Source organism: Pinus tabuliformis, chromosome J, assembly GCF_031772625.1.
Source record: "Pinus tabuliformis cultivar Carrire ecotype Pingquan chromosome J, CPIR1, whole genome shotgun sequence".
Lineage (NCBI taxonomy): Eukaryota > Viridiplantae > Streptophyta > Pinopsida > Pinales > Pinaceae > Pinus > Pinus tabuliformis.
The window spans coordinates 623359522-623379927 of NC_142295.1; the positions used below are offsets into that span (position 1 = coordinate 623359522).

A 20406-nucleotide genomic window follows, 5' to 3' on the forward strand; every position below is an offset into this window, starting at 1 on the left:
AATTTTAATAAATAATAAATATGATTTTTATAATATCTTTTAAACAATTATAAATATTAAAAAAAAATATTTATTTTTATAGATTGACTTACAATTAAAAAAATATATGTTTTAAATATTCTTCTAACAAAATAAATAAATTTCAAGTAGTTCATTTGGTAAAGCACATAAATGTGTTATGTAAAATATTAAGAAGTTTTTGGTTTGATCTTTAATTAACCCATTTTGAGGTTAAGGATGTCTTTTTGGGGTTAAGGATAGACATGATACATCTAATTGTTGTGTCAAGAGACTCTCCAGCGAATATGGTAGAAATGTTGTCATTTTCTCTAAAACATTGTAATGTTCTATTAAACATTTTGATTTAATCAAAATAAAACAAAAAATAAAAATAAATAAATAAAAAATAAAAAACATAAAATTTTCTGCTCCAATATTGTAAAAATGTAATAATGTCATATTTAACATTTTAACTAAGCAAAAATAAAATAAAAAATCAAATAAATTAATACCTATATCTATATTTATATTTATAATTAATTATATTAATAATTAAACCAATCTAATTAATTATATTAATAATTAAATCAATCTAAATTTATCTTAATTTCTAATATACCAAAATCTCGAAAAAATTAAATCACTTCAAATATAAATAAATTAAAAAAATAAATAAAAAAATCGATCTCTCTGCATTTGATAAATCATAAATTAACATGAATCTAAACTTACAATTATATATCACTCTAAAAATAAACCTCATATACGTATAAACAAAAATTAACATGAATCTAAACTTACAATTATATTAGACCCTTTTTGGAAAAAAACGATGCATCCATATACTTAATTGTTAAGTAACTTACGAAGACGTAAGAAAAAGGATGGAAAAGATACCTCTGCTCTGTATTGCTGACGAGGTACACTATATGTTTGACTGTTCGGTTTCCTTCCAGAGTAGTAGTTATGGAGGTCTATTTCTATGGATGTAAGTGGTTTTAACGACGGAAAATGTGCGTCGGTTGGAATTTCAAAGTATTGATTGATGGATACCACAACGGAATGCTCCAGCTAAGCATAGCTGTCACATATCAGAGGCTCCAGCTAGAATTCAAAGTAATGCAGGTTACTCTTTCTACTAATAGTCAAGCAAATAAATATCCCGTATATAAACCACACGCATGAATAACGAATGGATGATTTTTGATTGGCAAGGTCGGGTCAAGGTCTGCGTTACTCTCAGATCCTTTGGAACATGTTTAGGGTTTGATCCCACAAAACGAATCCCAGGAAGTGAAGGACCGGGGCTCGACATCTGCCTGAGCAAATTCATTGTCTCTCTGTCATAAGCATAAGCAGAGGTATTCATTCACTGTCACTATTGAGCACAGCATTTTGTTCTATTCGATGTTCTCTATTTTTTTTATATGCTTACAATCTTATCGTTTGGATCTTGAAAAATTGATGCATTTTAAGCTGCAAAAGGACTTTTACCTGGATGATAGTGAATTTCTGGCGATTTCTGATGCATTTGCTTTATTTTACACCAATAAATTAATAGTGTCATGAGGCATTTCATTGCAAACATTGGGGTATTATAGTGCCGATGCTGTTTTTAGGTTAGTTTGCACTTTCGTGTGTTGGTCATGCGTTGTAAGTAGTAATCGCAAGCGATTCTTATGTTTTGAAAAAGTGGGTGTTGTGTCTTCAATTAATTAATGCTTCTTTGGAGATCCTTGAAGACGAAGTGCTTGAATGCCGTGTAGCAATTAATTGAGGATTTCTACAAAGGTTTTCTGGGGTGAGTTAGGTTTTGTATCCTCAGGTGGTGCTTTCGATGCTCTGGTCGATATGCATTGTATTCTTCTTACTCAGGGCTGTTTCCTAGAGGTTCCCTGTTAATGGAAATCTTAGTAACAGTGTAGGAGCGTGCGTATAATCACACGGGAATAAAAGAATCAATGGATTATCATGATATAGTAGTATCTATGATTATGACCTTTTCAGTTCACGGCAAGGTTCAATTTTCAGATCCTCTGAACTCCGATGTGTTTCGAAGGTGGCGGAGACGTCTAGGGTTGACTGATGTGAACGATGCAGTTTATTTCAATGGATTGCATTTAAAGTCTATGACCAATCTTCGAATTATTTACTTTTTCTGGACAGGTTTTGCCTAATCTCCTGTAGACAACTATCTATCCGTGCATTAGGGTTTGTGTCTTGAAAAATGGAACTAAGCGACTGTGGGAAATTGCTATTTTTTGTTTTTTAAAATACTGGGAAGAATTGAAATAGCAAATATCTCGAGCTGGGATGTGGCCACTGAAAAGAGCACACGTCATGATTGTGGATGCTATTATGCTGATTTCTTGTAGTTCATCTCTGTAAGGTAGCATCTTGTATGTAATATAGTTTCTTTGGTCTTGAATATCTGACATCGACCATGGAATGTCTGAATGTCTTTTAGTGAGGCCCAATATAGTTGCAATTTCTGTAGTCAGTCTTCCGATTTCTATCTTTTTTCAACAATGTTGTCGTGATTGATAGTTGTGTCATGACTGTTGTAGCCCTCTTTTTTATTTCTAAAAACAGTGTATACTATGTAAAATCAAGAATGATTTCCTATAATATACACGGTTTTTCAAGAAGATAAATTCAACACAGTAAATTTACAAAGTGCGGGTGCGGAATGAAAAGTTTGAATGACTGAATGTGTGGAACAATTCAATTGTCAAGTGCTTAGAAGTTAGGACCATAAAGTTTCAAAGATCAGTTTGCTGATCTGGCACAAGCGACAATGCAGAAGCTGACTCAGCCAACTTTGGTTAGAGTTCAAGTCAACTTTGCTCAGTTACTCAGTAGAAAAGTGGTGCCTACGAAAATTCAAGCAAGTTAGTTATCTGGATCTGCCACAGCAAACCTGATGAAGAATCTTTTGAGATCTAACTAGCATGTGGATCCAGGAGTGTAGATTGAGATGGAAGAAGAATGAGTCAAAAACCTAATCAAAGTGATCAACCTCAGTTATGATTTATAGAAATGTATGTGCGAAATGTTTTTGTTTGACACTGAGTTAGTCTGAAGCAATAGAAGCATAGTTTAGAGGGATCGTCTGATTTGTAAGGGGCCACAGAATCATCTACTTGTTTAGGGGTCCTGTGAAACATATATAATTTAGAGGCCTTTCCTCTGTACACAGTTTTGAGTTGGCCTGTGAGTTGTAAAATTTGTTTTGGGACTTTTGAGCCATACACATAAATCAATCCTGTTGCATCATTGCTGTACTTGTATTTTTTGCAGTTTCTTTAGTTAATTCAAGCTATTTTTAATGCAAACCTTGTGTGCCTTGAAGTACTAGGCGTCGATGTTCATGCTGAAACTGAGATTATGTGTTGCATAGTTTCATTTTTTTTTTGTTAGTCGTGATGAAACTGTGTAGTGCATTTAACAGAATAAGCAATTTTGGTGGAACTTTTGAGCGCAATTCTATTCTAGTGATTGGTTTGCAGACCATATCTGCAGTGGTATGAGAGTTAGAGTTGGAAGTAATTGATAGTGTTATGCACTGTTCTGTACCTGCTGCCCTGAAGTTTTGCACTTTTTGTGTACCAGTGTACTCAAAGAGTCAGGAAAATCCGAACCTCAAAAGTCAGAATTTCTCACATTATTAGAGCCATTGATTGTGGCTTTGGGAGATTGAAGTCAGGGCTGAAGTTGCGGTTCTGGAAGTTTTTGGAAGAGTTGCTATAAACCCATAAAATCCAGTGGTGGCACCCTTGTTTCGCATTACCCTTCTAAAACTAGGATGTGTAGCAAGAATTATGGTATTTGAAAGTACAGGATCTGGATTGCGGTCCTAAAATAGAAATTGTTGAAGTTGATTGAAGGCTAGGAGCAGCCTCCAACTGATAAAGTTGAACTAGAGAAGGATCGAGCAAAAAATGAAGACACTGTATATATTGGGATTGTGTATGATCTATAGCAGATCATACCATTCTGCAGAATAGAAGTACAAATACAACAAACATGATCTGGATGATGTTGTAGAATCTGTATGAGACCTCAAATCAATTTCAATTAATTTGCTTGCAGAATCATTGAAGATAATTGAAGGTGAAAATGTCATTGAGTGGATGGCATGAACCCAAAATGTAAGAGACTGGTTAATTGCAGTTGGGGACAATGTTGAAGAGAGACTGTTTCACTAACTATCAGTGTGTTAGCCACAGTCTTCAGCCCTTTGTCACCAGTCTGAATGTGACAAATAAGACTCTTGGACTCTCCATTATCTGGGAGGCATGCTGTTGGCAGAACAACAACGAAGTATGGGATTTGAGAAGAATGCAAATGAGCAAGCTTGCAGTGCAAAAATAAAAGTTAAGGTGCACAATGGATGTAGGAAACTCAACAAAGTGGATATCAACCACAAAAGAGCCAAAAACTAGGAACAATAGATAACAATGGTATGTTAGATGCTTAAGAGCAATTTTACTTCAATTTTCTTACTAGCCCAATATCAATATTCAGTTTAGCAATCACATCAACATGATAGTAAAATGCAGATAGAACATAATGAATAACAATAGAAGACAAGCCAAGACAAGAGGACACAAGATATGGCACCAGCCAGGGACAAACCCCAATGTGGGGAAACCCTTGATCAATTCTTTGTATTATTCTTCAAAAGTTCAGCAAAGAGAGAGAGTACGATATACAATATTCATTTGCCCAATCAAAGTGAAATCTGACCAGTCAAACAGCAGTAACAGAAAGCCCTAACCAGAAAGTCAACACTGGTTGACAGGGCAGATTTTGACCTCCAAAACAGCGCGGTCAAACTCGGTCAACTCGGCCTCCAACAGCTAGTCAAATCAGCCCAAAAACAGTCTGAAAATATCCAGTCAAATCTGGTCAACAAAAGTCAATGCTGCAGCAAACCCTTCTGCAGTCAACGCTGGTCAAATGCCTCGATTTATGTGCCCAGAAATGCGGCCTACCCAAAGAGAGATCTCCCTTAAAAAAATGCAATCAAAACAGGTCAACGCTGGTCAAAACAACATTCCTGCAATTTCGGTCAACGCTGGTCAACGCAGGGACATAAACCCTTCCTTCTTCACATGTGTGGAGAGCTGCCTCAAAAATCCGTACCCAATCAACGAAGGAGAGAGAAGAATGTGAGTGAGTGAGGTGATAAAATGAGGAGGCTCCTTGTATTTATATGCAATGTTGTGGGCTTGAGGGTGCAAATTAGATGGCTGGCTGACCTTGACATCCATAATCAAAATAAATTCATAATTCCATTTGTACATGTTAGAATGGGATGATCTTTAGATCAATCCTACATTTCTAGGAGAGAGGAATCCAATAAAAATATCAACTGCCTCATATGAGCTGTCCAAGGTGAAGTTTGGCCCTAGTTGCCAAATTTAACACTCCCTCTCAACTAGGGAGAACTTCATCTACCAAACTGTCTGAAAAATTTGTACCATCCCTGTTTCTGCTCAGCTCTGCTCTGTTGAACTATGAAGAAAGAAGAAATGATCGAGAATGTATCATACCATTCTCCACTGACCTGAAGTCAGTCTCCAATAATCGAGAGTGTGTCATACCACTCTTAACTGATTCGAAGTCAGTTTCCATTGATCCCAGATCAATATCAAACATCCTAGCATAGGGAGTACGATAGTACACGATGCGTCCATCTGTACTATGTAGTACTATGGTCCCTATCCTCAGTTCCCTACTCATTGGCCAGATGAGAGGTACTTCTCATGAGTCTCAGACTGCATGGGTAGGATGTGCCAGCAGGAGAAGGTGAACCACTCATCCTGCTCATATGCCATAGGATAAGGTGAACCACTCGTCCTATGCATATCTCAACATGGGGTATTACAGGGGAAGGTGAACCACTCACCCTGTACATCACGCACCATTAGGGGAAGGTGAACCACTCACCCTATGTTCGCTCATCCTCTAAGAAATCCAAGTCCCATGGAGCTCCTAGAGCTCAACATCCATCTCATACGGAACCCTCATAAGAGGGTCTCTCCATGACTCCAAGTCATTCAGAGAAGGTTAAGAATTTGACCTTCCCCAGGGGCTTCGTAAGAATATCAACAACCTGATCATTAGTCCCAATATGACGGAGCCTTATTGCTCCCCGTTGTACCATATCCCAGATAAAGTGGTACATGATATCAATATGCTTGGAGCGGTCATGAAACACGAGGTTCTCAAAAAGAAGAATCCCACTTTGGTTGTCGCAATAGATCACGCTGGTATCCAACACATGTCCAAACAACTTCACAAGAGGCCATACTAGCAGCAATGTATTCGGCCTCAGCAGTGCTCAAAGCAACTGACTTCTGCTTCTTGTTCATCCAGGATATCGAAGCATAACCTAGAGAGAAGCAACATCCAGATGTGCTTTCACGATCCATGACACTGCCAGCGCAGTCAACATCAGAATAACCATGGAGCCTTACATTCCCGACAGTGTATCTCAATCCATATGTGATTGAGCCCCAAAGATATCTCAAGAGATTCTTGGTAGCAATCCAATGTATGTGATGAGGCTCAAAGATAAATTGACTCAATTTATTCACTTCAAAACGTATGTCCGAACGAGAATTCACCAAGAACATCAGGGCCCCCACAAGTTGACGATACTTAGAAGGATTTCCCAAATCGGGCCCAGCAGCACTTCCGCATAACTTCTTAAAGTTAAGTTCCATCGAAGTAGTCACAAACTTGCAGTCCACCATCCCAAATCTTTCAAGCAGCTTCACGATGTATTTTCTTTGAGAAAGGAAAATCTTACCTGGCTTTTGCCAGACCTCCAACCCTAGGAAGGAATGCATCAATCCTAGGTCTTTCATCTCGAATTCGGAAGCCAACTTCCTCTTACATTGATGAATAAGAGGGTATGCACTGGTCAGAAAGAGATCATCCACATAAAGTACCAAGATGAGAGGTCCATCATTCTTAACCTTAAAATAAAGTTTTGGATCAACTTCACTTCTCGTAAACCCCAGCTTCATCAGAAAGCTGTCGATCCTTTCATACCAAGCTTAGGGAGCTTGCTTCAATGCATAGAGGGCTTTCTTTAACGCATAGAGGACTTTCTTCAATTTGCATACATGTGTTTGGTGATCTTGAACTTTGAACCCCTCGGGTTGTTCTACATAGACTTCCTCCTTAATTGAAACATGTAAGAAGGCGGTCTTGACCTCCATTTGGTGTAGATTCCATCCTTGCGAGGCAGCAAGGGATATTATCGAACGAATGGTGGTATATCGGGCAACAAGTGCAAATATCTCATCGTAGTCCATACCTTCCTTTTGAGAGAAGCCTTGAGCAACAAATCTAGCCTTGAACTTTTTAGCACTTCCATCAACTCCGTGCTTGATCTTGTAGAGCCATTTCGAGGTGACAACGGATTTGTCCTTGGGTCTAGGGACCACATCCCAGACATCATTCTTCATAATCGACTCATACTCTTCGTTCATTGCATCCTTCCAAACTTGGTGCTTTACAACTTCTTTGAATGTGCAAGGCTCAGATTGAACAATGGTGCTCATTATAGTTAAATACCCTTGGTACTTATTTGACTTCTTACTTTCACGAAATGCCCCCCTAGGTGCAACATGTCTCTCGACATCTTCGAGAGTTTCCCTAAGCCATGAGGGTCTCATTTTTGAGGAGGAGGGCTCATGAGGGGATGGATCAATGGGATCCATTGGTCCTTCAACATCGGGCATTGGCTCATCCTGCGGTTCTCCCTGCTTTCCTGAATCTGCTTCTTTGTCCTTCCTTGAAAGAGGAAGGTTGCTAATCTTCCCAAGGAAAACATTCTCATTGAAGGTGACATCATGACTTATCTCCACTTCTCTTTGACCAGGCACATAGATTCTATATGCCTTAGAGGTTTAACTGTAGCCCAAAAATGTTCCTTTCTTCCTAGAAGCATCCAATTTGCTTCTCTTTTCTTTCAGCACATGAAAATATACGGGACTACCAAAAATTCTAAAGTGAGAAACATAAGGTTTCTTACCGGTGAAAACTTCTCCATGGGTTTTGGAGTTCAACACTTGATGAGGCCATCTATTTTGAACATGCACGACAATGTTTGTAGCTTCGGCCCATAAGATCTTTCAGAAGGCTTTGATCATGAAGCATGGCATGAGGGGCTTCTACGATATAACGATTCTTCCTTTTAGCAACACCATTTTGCTCAGGAGTATATGCAGTAGTAGTCTCCCTCTTAATGCCAGCTTCTCTACAATAATTATTGAACTCATTTGATTCATATTCGGTTCCATTATCAGTCCTCAATAGTTTGATCTTCTTTCTAGTTTGATTTTTGACCAAAGCTTTGAAAGAACGGAACCATGAGAATACTTCGTCCTTCTTCTTCAGGAAATATATCCAAGTCTTGCGAGAGAAATCATCCATAAAGATAACATAATATAAATATCCTTCCAATGAGTTCACGACATCATACTAGATAGATCAAAATGAAACAATTGCAATATGTCGGTAGTCTTGCAATCACTTGGGGGGAATGGTCCCCTTGTATGCTTTCCTTTGGCACGCCCCTGACAAACACCTTCATGTTCCACTTTAAATTTGGGCATACTTGTCACCATCTTCCTCACATCGGGTAGAGCCTTATATTGTAGATTAGCAAACCTCCAGTGTGATAATTCGGATTGAAGTGATGTGTTGCAAGACATAGCTCCCAATGGACTTCCTCCAACTTGATATAGGATATCAATCTGAATCCAAGTGTAAATGCATATTTGAAATTTTTATTCCACACACGTACCTTTCCATCGATGAATGCCACCTTGAATCCTTTGTCCTCCGTCGCCGAAATAGATACCAGGTTCTTCTTTAGATCGGGTACATCTATTACTTCTTGTAGATGAATGGTGTTACCTTGATTCAATTGAAGAGTAACATTCCCAACTCCCTTCACGGGATAGGTGACATTGTCTCCAAGGATAATTTCCAAATTTGTATCCTTTTTAATAAGATTTGAAAGAACTTCCTTATACCCAGTGAAGTGCCTTGAGGCACCATTATCAATCAACCAATTTCCCAAAGTGTTCGGAGGAGATGTAGTGGAGAGGGCAGATATAAGATAAAATTCTTTTTGCTTGTTATCAACAACATTAGATTCATCATACCCGGTGTTTCTTGATCTCTAGGGAGGGTGACCATTTCCTTGATGAGGAGCGGGAGCATTCCTTTTTCCTTGGTTGTTGAATCTTCCATTCCTTTGATTATTGTTGCCCCTGAAATTGTTGTTGTGGTTATCATCATCATGAGGTGTATCCCTTCTATTAGGACACTCCCTAGCATAGTGGCCAAACTTGTTGCAAATGAAGCATCTTCCCTTCCTGCCATTCTTGAAACCTGGTCTTATTTGACATTGTTTCTTTGAACTTGCATTGTTCTTCTTTTTAGTATGAGTGAAGAATGCAGTAGGATCATTCCTATTTGAAGGCTTAGCTAGTTCCATCATCCTTGTTTCTTCTTGAGAACATCTAGTCGACAATTCTATAAAAACCTGGAGTCCTGTCGTTGTTAAGAATATTGGTGTTGAACACATGCCTTTCACGAGGGAGTCCTCCAAGGGCAACGAGAGTAAGCTCCCTATCAGCAATAGCTTCCCCAATCGAAAGAAGATCATTTTTGATCTTAGTAATCCTCATGAAGTAGGATTGAATGTCTTCTCCTTTTCCCTTCTTTATATCCTTCAGCTTGTTCTTGAGGAAAAGAACTTGGTTTGCATTTCTAGATTTGAACATGTCAACCAACCTGTCATATGTCTCCTTTGATGTGTTCAAATCGGAAATGTAAGCAACTAAATGCTTATGAATAGAATCCCTGATGATCTTCTTGGCTTTGAATTCAACCTTCTTGTACTTTAACTTAGCAGCAGCCGGTGCATTTGAAGGAGGTTCCGAAATCTTTCCCTGCACATAATCCATAACATCTTGCTCTTCTAAAGTCAAATCAAGAGACATCTTCCATGCATGATAATCAAACTTATCATGAAGCTTATCATCAGACTTGAAGTAGGATGTGGAGGTCATTGAATCTTGTCGTTGATCAGTGATTGCTCTTCTCACTCTTGTTTGGGCTTTGTCTTAACCTGGCTTTGATAATATGTTAATTTTAGATAACAATGGTATGTTCTATGCTTAAGAGCAATTTTACTTCAATTTTCTTATTAGCCCAATATCAATATCCAATTTAGCAATCACATCAACATGATAGTAAAATGCAGATAGAACATAATCAATAACAGTAGAAGACAAGCCAAGACAAGAGGACACAAAATATGGCACCAGCTAGGGATAAACCCCAATGTGGGGAACCCTTGATCACTTTTTCTTATTATTCTTCAGAAGTTTAGAAGAGAGAGAGAGAGTACAATATACAATATTCATTTGCCCAATCAAAGTGAAATCTGATCAGTCAAATAGCAGTGACAGAAAGCCCTAACCAGAAAGTCAACACTGGTCAACAGGGCAGATTTTGACCTCCAAAACAGCTCAGTCAAATTTGGTCAACTCGGCCTCCAACAGCTAGTCAAATCAGCCCAAAAACAGTCCAAAAATATCCAGTCAAATCTGGTCAGTGAAAGTCAACACTGCAGCAAACCCTTCTGCAGTCAACACTGGTCAAACAGCCTTGATTTCTGTGCCCAGAAATGCGGCCTACCCAAACAGAGCTCTCCCTTACAAAAACGCAGTCAAAACAGGTCAATGCTGGTCAAAACAGCCTTCTTGCAACTTTGGTCAACGCTGGTCAACGCAGGGACAAAAACCCACCCTTCTTTGCATGTGTGGAGAGCTACCTCAGAAATCTGTACCCAATCAACGAAGGACAGAGAAGAATGTGAGTGAGTGAGGTGACAAAATGAGGAGGAGGCTCCTTGTATTTATATGCAATGTTGTGGGCTTGAGGGCACAAATTAGATGGCTGGCCGACCTTGGCAATTTGTCCATAATCCATATAAATTCATAATTCCATTTGTACATGTTAGAATGGGATGATCTTTAGATCAATCCTACACCTCTCGGAGAGAGGAATCCAATAAAAATATTAGCTGCCTCATATGAGTTGTCCAAGGTGAAGTTTGGCCCTAGTTGCCAAATTTAACACAATGTCATGTGCTATTATTGCAGAAAGCCATCACAGTTAGTGTGAACTTGTTACAGTAAAAAGGTAGAAGAATCCCAAGGAAAAGACTAAGCATTTTGGATTGTATGCAAAAAAGAAGGATCAAGAGAAGAAATAGGAGTTTAAGAGATGTGCACTGGTTACATCATTTGTGACCAAGAATGGCTCTATTGATGCTTGGTATATTAATACAAGTGTGGCTAAACATATCCTAGAGAAAGGAATGGCGAAAAAATATGAGAGTGCACTGTGCACTCTTTGGGCGAGTTGTAATATTGGGAGGTAACGATGTACCCAAAATCTAGGTTGAGGGAAATGAATCAAGTAGCAAGGTGCTGTGCAACTTAGTATGGGGAAGATGCTGTCATGTAATATTACATTAAATAGTATTAATAAATTAAATAAAAATAAATAATTGCATATGTACATAATGTATGCAATAACATATAAAACAATTAAACTATCCTAGATCCATCTTAAACCTGGATCTGTGAAGCACTGAGAGGGATCAAATTTTTGAATACATGACATGGAATTAAACGATATATTTTTGTTCATGTATTAAGAAATTTGATCCCTCTTGGTGCTTGATAGTATTCGGGTTTAAGATGGATCTAGTGTGAGCTCCTCCTCTTCCTCCACGAATTTCTTTAGCCAAACTTTCCGTTTGAATGCCCTCTACCTCATCTTCATTATGCTGATCTAAAACCTTGAATTGATTTGTCATTGAAGTTGGGGCTTTGCTTTGAGTTGTTTGAAGTGAGGGTTGCCTTCTTGTTTGCTTGTTCCTTGTTTCCATTCTTCACTCTTTTTGAGGGGGTTGCATTGGGTTTGGTTAGCTTTGAGGGGAAGGTTGCCCCTTTTTGAAATGCTTGGTGAAGTAACCATATTCGTGGGATAATTGCATTTGAATGAGAGTTGCTCAAAGTCTAGCTGTTGTAGATGACACCCACTGTCCAGGTTTAGTTGGATAGCCTTAGTTAGGCCTTTTTCTAGATTCATTTTGATGTAGTGCAGGCACATACATATTGAGCACATTCAGAGTTGCTCTATCAAGAAAGCTGTCAACATTTTTTTCCACTCTATTGAAGGGTTAGGTTATCCGAGAATATGAGTGATAGATGAGGCAGACACACCCAAATTGGGATTGTTGTAGGGATACGTTGAAGGAAGTGCCCAGTTTGGCCAATGACCCTTCAAAAAAAATGGAGATAAGGAATTAAGCTTTGGGTAGTTTTTCACCATAGTAAATACTGGTAATATTAAATTCTTAAAGTAAAAGTTGACTTCTCCTTTATATTACCTTTTCTAAAAGTTGACATTCTCCTTTATCCTGCCTTTTCTAAAAGTTAACATTCTCCTTTATCTTACCTTTTGTATCCTACTTAAATTTTTAATATTATAATTAATTGTTTTAGGATGTTTGAGAGTGGTTCCAACTTCATTTTACTTCATATGGAGAAAGTAGAATTTCATAACTCATTCAGATTTCATCAGACTTAATAGTTTCAGGATTTCAGGTTGCATGATTATAGCATTTCCACTGGATTCTATCATGTATGAGGGTCTGAGATTGGAATTTGTTAAGAGCTCCAAGGTATGGGATTTTGCATCATGAAATATTCTATGAGAGTTGACATAGACATGGCTTTCCTTCTAAAATGTCATTTATGTGTATCATTCTTACTATACATCTATGTGTTTGTGTTTTTCTATATACTGTGCCCATACAGACCCATTTTGGGGGTTCATGTTTCCAGGCATTCCCGTTTCGGAAACTTTTAGATGTTTCTGTGTTTTGTCCAACTTAGCCATAGGGAGATCTTCTTCCAGGTTTAATTCCAACATCTAATGATTCAGATATAGCCCTTGAGGCCCTAGGAAGTAGGGACTACTTTTGAAGATCAGGCCATGGGTTTTCCTTAAGCTAAAACAAGAAAGCCATATCGCTTTATGTAAAGGAAAACAGTGACCAAGCCATTCATAAAAGAGATCCAATAATCGATTATCTAGATGTCGGGGTCCTTGTAACTTGGGCATTGCTTCATGAACTTTCCAACTAAGGTTTTCTCTACAACCAAACGGGCTTTTCTTTGGAGTGTGGGGGTGTGAATCGTGATCACTATTTTCAGGACCTCTTCTAACTTCCTCATAAAATGCTCATGATTTGAGTGCACCTTCCTTGCTTCGTGGATTCTGCAACAAGGAGTTGGAAATCTGCTACCTGCTCCTTGAAATCCTGATTACTGGGAGTTTTGAGATCTGCCATGGCAAAGTGCTTAGCTGAGCAGGGTTGCCCAGCTGCAGGTAGAAGAGCAAAGCAGCTACCAGAGCAGAAACCCTAACCATAAACAAGAGCTGCACTCAAGCTTTGCACTCTTTTCATCTATAACTGCCCTATTGCCATTATACAGAGTAGGTTGTTATCAGTTTGTATCTTCAATTTTTGTTGTGAATGGATTTGTTATTGACTTTTTGTTGCTTTAGAAATTATCCTTCGCCTCTTTGTATCTGTTTGAAGGCCTTTCTTCACTGAGAGAAATGCATACACAAATTTGTATTCTCTCTTAAAGCAAATTGTTATAAATGCATACATTTGCATAGCACGTCTCATATTTCTAGTTACTTCTGTGCAATATAGGTGAAAAACTACCACAACACACATTATATCAGCAATTGTGGAATAAATTAATTTATGGCTAATTTTGGTGCGAGTAATTATTTCATTTAGGTTATGATTATCATATATGGCATTCTGTATTTTCTTGCTACTAATTTTCTCTGAGCTCATATATCTTTGGGGAAATGTTTTTGCAGTGTGCTAACATTGGAGTTAAGAATGGTGGTCAAACCTTTCTCTGTGGACCTGAACCAGCCACTTGTTTTTCAGGTTGGTGACGGTTCTTTTTTATTTAAATTTTCTTTGTGCTTTATTTTTTGTTGCAGAACAGAATATTTTGAATTCTTGTTTTCTCCCAACCATTATGTGGCCGAAAGACTCTTTAATTGCTTTAGTTAAAGTCTTGTGTAACATGTAGTAGTAACAGGACTACTGAGTTTTCAAAAATTTCATCTTGTTCCAATCTACAGCAGGATTGGAGATTCTAAGTTTGGGAATTGTTGGGATGATGTCCATCCAATCTACTTTTTTGCCTTCCATTGATATTTTGAAGTCAAAATATTCAGTGAAGCTTTTACATGAGGTAACAGATTTGGATTATCTGATACAACGAAGAAGATGGAAGGCCTTTTTTTATAAACTCTGGGCAATTTTAGGGCCAGACTAATCAGTGTCATTTGACACAACATAGTTCAAATCTCATGGTTTTTTTGGTACAGTTTTGAAAATTATAATGACGATACTTTACTTGCTCAAACCTGATTGGGTTTTCCCAAAATAGTCAACTGGTGTTGTAGTAAAAGTACTTTCTTGAAATACAAGGTTGCATGAAGGGCCGTAATATGAAACCATCATCTTGATAGTATATGTCAAAACCCCCACAGAAAAAAAATCTAATCTTTGTACTAAATTTAAAGAAAAGGATATCAAGCCACACATGAAATGTCACATGTTGCTGATATGATTGTGTTACAGCATTATGATATCTGATTCCAAACACATAAATGTGGCATAATGAGATTGTTGATTTAAGGGTACAATGTTAATGAAATGTGTGTGTATAGACCAAAGCCAAAATGAAAATTTATGTCTGCTGGATGTACAGAGGCAAACAGAAATTGTAATCAACCATCTCCTTAAATTTTGTGGCTCTTTCATATGAAAATTGCAAATACAAGGCTGAAGTAAACAATCAGTCAAGTGAATATGATATATGTTTTCTAGACAAATAGTTTATTGGTTTTTGAGACATTATAGAGGACCGAAGACCAAACTTAAATCAACAATGCCTCTAGGAACACCATTGAGCCTTTGAAATTAATACAAGAAACATTATCTCAAAAGTTTGCAGAAATTATGGCGTCAATTGGTTAACCGATGAGAAAGTGTAGGTAATCAATAGTTAAGACGTGTTAAATTTTAGGTATGTTCTATGCTTAGAGCAATTTATTTCAATTTTCATAGTTAGCTCAATATCTTTTCCAGATTAGAAATCACATTAGCATTAAAGTAAACTGCAGATAGAACATAAACGTAAATCGCAGAAAACAAGCCGAGACAAGAGGACACAAGATGTGGTGCTACCCAGGGACAAACCCATGTGGGGAAACCCTTGATCAATTCTTCTCATATGTTCTTCAATAGTTCAGCAGAGAGAGAGATAGTACGTTTACAACAGAAGTCGGCACTTTGACTTATCTAGATAAGAGCATAGATCATCTCTAAGAAGATGATACATGAGATCAGTTGAAGACACGCTGCTTCAACTGATTCTCCAAGGTGACTCCTTCACCTATCGTTGTGCTGCATTTTGTCGTCATGCTGCACCTCACTGTGTTGCACCATGCTGCACCCATCATCACTATGCTGCATCTCATCATGCTTCATTAATCATGACTGTACCCATCACTGTACTGCATTATGTGCCATTGCTACACCATGTTGCCATACTGACCTATGTGCTGGCTGCATCTTGCTTGCTTGTTGTCCCTAGCATGCTTGTTGTTCTTTGCATGCTCGCTGTTGCATTCTAGCTGTCCCTTGCATGCTAGCTGTAACATTGCATGCTTGGTACATTTGCTGCTAAGTACCATACAACTATCCCAATGTTAGTTAGTTGTCCCTTGCATGCTGCTCTCCTTCGGAGACAGATGCTCTGGCTGTTCCGGCAATTTTGGCTGTTCTCGACAGTTCCGACAATTCTGGCAATTCTGGCTATTCCCGACAGCCCCAGCAGTTTCGGCAGTTTCGGCTTCTGCCCTCTGCGTCAGCTTTCCCGACAGTTCCGACAGTTTCGGCTGTTTATGGCATTTCCGGCAGTTCCGATTGTTCTTGGCATTTCCGGCTATTCCCGGCAGTTCCGGCTATTCCCGACAATTCCAGCAGTTCTAACAGTTCCGACAGTTCTGACAATTCCGGCTATTCCCGGCAGTTCTGGCATTTCCGGGCAGTTCTGGCAGTTCCCGGCAGTTCCGACTATTCTCGGCAGTTACGGCAGTTTCAACAATTCCAGCTATACTCGGTAGTTTCAGCAATTCTGGTAGTTCTGACTATTCTCGGCAGTTCCGGCATTTCCGGGCAGTTCTGGCAGTTCCCGGCAGTTCTGGCTATTCTCGGCAGTTACGGCAGTTTCGACAATTCCGACTATACTCGGTAGTTTCAGCAGTTCTGGTAGTTTCGACTATTCCCGGCAGTTCCGACATTTCTCAGCAGTTCCGGCAATTCTGGCTATTCCTGACAATTCCGGCAGTTCTGACTATTCTCGGAAGTGCTCAGTAGTTCCCAGCAGTTCCGACTTTCGCCCTCTGGATTAGGGCAGCGTTATCCCTTAGGATCTCTCCTCCTAAATCCCAAAGACAAGTAGAGAGGAAGAGATCCCAAGTGTGTTGAAATGACTTGAAGGCCACCTCTATTTATACTAAAACGTTGAACACAAGTGGGGTTTATTTGGTTGCTGGCCAACTTTGACGAATTGTCCCATAACACAAATAAATTCATATCTCCATGAATACTTATCGGAATCGGGTGATCTTTAGATCAATCCTACACCTCTCAATGATAGGGATCCAAGAAAAATATCAGCTTCCGTTAATAAGATGACCCACATGGAGTTTGGCCCTAGTTGCCAATTTTAACAAGAAGCCTAAAACAATGGGGATGCATTTTGAAGAATGTAATGAATTATAGATTAGAATTTTGGATAAACTAGATTTGTGATCCTGCAATGTGGTTTTGAAGTAATTGCAACTGCCTATTGGGAAATTTCAGGAAAGGAAATGAAACCAAGATAAAATGAATAAGAATGGAATGTGAACGATTTGTTATAGTGAAGAAAACAATGGACGTGATTTTTATGGATTGATTGCTCTTTTTGGATATGATAGCTATTTTTATATCTCAGACATTAAGCTATAGATTGATTGCTCTTCATAGATATTGGACGGCTATTTGTATTTTCAAGCATTAAGGTATATTATTAAACAAGGTGGAGATTCAATAATTCACCCCTCTTGGACACATTTATTTATTTTGAGCATCCCTGGTAGTAGGCATCAATGTCTTAAGAAATTTTATTGTTTGTAATGCCCATCTTTAATAAATAATGTGTCTTTGGCTCAAGGGTCAAGATGCTTAGAAAAAATGTGTATAATGTCGTTCATATGGTCTCAAGGGTCAAGATGCTTTGGAAGCATAAGTAGTTCATAGGGTCTCGAGGGTCAAGATGCCTTGGAAGCGTAAGTAGTTAGCTCATAGGGTGTCAGATCCTGCACCTCAATTTTATAAAGGATACTTCAACTTTGGGACCTATGTTATTTCTCAATACAGTAAACTCCTCTTCTTATATGATTGAAATTTGGAGTAATGGAAAGACAAGTTTGTCATTTCAAGCACGCAGCTGGGTTTTCAAGGGATATTTCTATTAGACTCGAGGATCTCCTCCATATGCAGTACAATACTACAAAGTCCTGAGTGTTATTGCAGACATTTATATATTTTATGTTACGGTGGGAAAAACAAACATGATCGAACGTTGGTAGCTTCAAGGCCAAATGTTGACCGTCTTCAAGGGTTTGAAATTTTGATGCTTGGCACAATATGTCAGAATGAAAATATGCCTTTCACTAGATCTGTTAATGTCATTTAAATTAGGAAGCATTAACTTATTTTATGGTGATTGTATATCATTAATGGAAAGTCTCATGTGCACTTGATGTTTTAAGCAGGATGTGTTCGAATGGTTTGAAATATAGCAACACATTTGTAGGTGTATTTTACAATTGACATTCTTTTTTGGCAATAAGTTTCATTAAAATCATTTGCAGGTTGGTCATTTAGGAGATGCATATCAGGAATGGGTGCATCAGCCAATTGTGAGCAGGGAAAGTCCTCGTTTTTTCAAAAGTGACTTCTGGGAGGTAAATAAATTTCTATGTTTACATTTATATCTCAGTGCTACAGTAAAATGCATTGGCCTTCCCAAATGACAGTTATGCTGATATAAGATGCCATGTATATTGTTCACTTACCACAATAGTTATTTGCTATATGTTGCAACAGTTCCTCACCCTCACTGCGTGGTGGGTTATACCTCTAGTATGGTTACCTGTTGTTTCCTGGTCTATATTGACGGCAATGCAAAGAGGTTTGCCACCTAGCATGACAGCTTATCTGATGCTAATTGGAATCTTCGTCTGGTCATTAATGGAATATAGCCTGCATCGATTTCTCTTTCATATCAAGACAAGTAGTTACTGGTATGTATGATATATTAAAAAAAATATTACATAATGGTTTTATTCTTGAGTGTTGGATATGGTTTTTAGAGGTTGGACAAGTGCATTTATTAGAGTTAGGATGACTTCCTTCTTTCATAGAATGTTGTGGGACATTACTGTGTGGAAAGGTTTTGAAATCATCAACAAAAAATATACAGGGGAAATACTTTGCATTATCTTCTACATGGATGCCATCACAAGCATCCAATGGATGGGTATCGGCTTGTTTTCCCACCAGCTGCAACAGCAATACTATGTATACCGGTACTTGCAACTTTCTATTTGTCTTCTGAGTTCCCTAAAATTTAAAGTTCTCAGGTTACTATTAGTTTATTTCAATGTCTTTTCTCTACAGTGAACATGCACGAAATGAAAGATCAACCTAAGAACATAAAGAGCCTGAGCTAAATCAATGAATAGATAGATAGATAGAATCCCTTGTTCAGAAGGCACTGAATGATATTTGATATGAACAGTTTTGGTCCCTGGTGAAACTGGTAGTGCCTTTCTCCTCTGTTCCTGCTGTTTTTGGTGGAGGCATGCTTGGATATGTAATGTATGATTGTACCCATTATTATTTACACCATGGACGACCTTCTCAAAAAGTTGCACACGACCTGAAGGTATCAATTATCTCAGCATCTTTTATATGGATCAGATCATTTTTGTGGGGCAAATAGCTTATAGTCTTTTGCCTCTGATTTTTTAAATCCGGTTTGTTTCTTCCAGGTTGATAGTAACTTATCTGGTTATGTTCAACATAACTTCAATTTTTTGATTAGAAAATCTGGATATATTTTACGTTCAATGGTAACCTTGTTTGTGTCATTCTATGCAGAAATATCATTTGAACCACCATTTTAGAAATCAGACAAGTGGGTTTGGAATTACTTCATCTTTATGGGATCGCATATTTGATACCCTTCCTCCGAAGAAGGTGTGAGAAACCAGAGGTGACTTTTCCTTCTAGTCACTTTTTGGAAACCAGTCATGTATTCTAGTGAAAGTCGATGGTAAAGGAGACTTCTTTCCCATCAATTATTTTGAAGTCAGAGGCAGTATTGGTTCATTTCGGCCGGATTAAGCTAGATATTGCTTGTTTTGTCAAATTCGATTCCAATGTTCGAGGCCAAATTTATTTTGTCCAGTTGCGCTTCAATTCTCGCAAGCATTTTGCTGCTTTGTTACATGAACTTCTCTTCGGGAGTGGAAAATGTTGACTGGTTCCTTGACATTTGTGTTCTTAACCACGCTATTGTCTACAGAGAACTTAAGGCTTGTTTTGTGACTTTGTAGTACCTGTGTATCACAGTTCACATAAATTGCTATCGATTCTTAATTAATTTTAGATTTGCTTAGTGGTCTTTTGCCCAATACCATCATGATTTTTATTTTGCAATGGCACGGGCTAGGGGCTAAAATGTAACTCCGTGTTTGTGTTTATTATGTGTTCACATTAAACTCGGGGTCCCAACTATAACTCTATGTCTGTATTTTTATGTGTTCAAATTCAATTACAACCCCATGGGAGGGACAAACTAAAATGAATAAAGGGCAATATCTTAAAAAGTGACAAAAACATTGTTTTGTTACTGTCTGTGTTTTTATGTGGTCAAATTCAATTACAACAGCATGGGAGGGACAAACTAAAATGAAGGGCAGTATCTTAAAAAGTGACAAAAGCATTGTTTTGTTATTATCCATATGCCTTCTGTGCCTATTTTGGTTTTTGTGGTTGTTATCTATGTGATGCCCATCATAATTACAAGTCTTGCTACTTCAATAGCATATCTCTATGTTGTGATTTTGTTCTAC

General features: G+C 38.1%; 1 protein-coding gene across 1 annotated transcript; it reads left to right on the top strand.

Moving 5' to 3' along the window:
- Positions 1 to 961: 961 nt before the first annotated feature.
- On the top strand, positions 962 to 19949 carry LOC149228495 (dihydroceramide fatty acyl 2-hydroxylase FAH1-like). Its single transcript, XM_089378236.1, has 8 exons — positions 962 to 1116; positions 1216 to 1361; positions 14014 to 14086; positions 18139 to 18231; positions 18374 to 18570; positions 18750 to 18855; positions 19068 to 19214; positions 19430 to 19949. The coding sequence occupies exons 3-8, from the start codon at positions 14036 to 14038 to the stop codon at positions 19532 to 19534; spliced, it is 699 nt and encodes a 232-aa protein (XP_089234362.1). The 5' UTR covers positions 962 to 1116; positions 1216 to 1361; positions 14014 to 14035; the 3' UTR covers positions 19535 to 19949.
- The last annotated feature ends 457 nt before the right edge of the window (positions 19950 to 20406 follow it).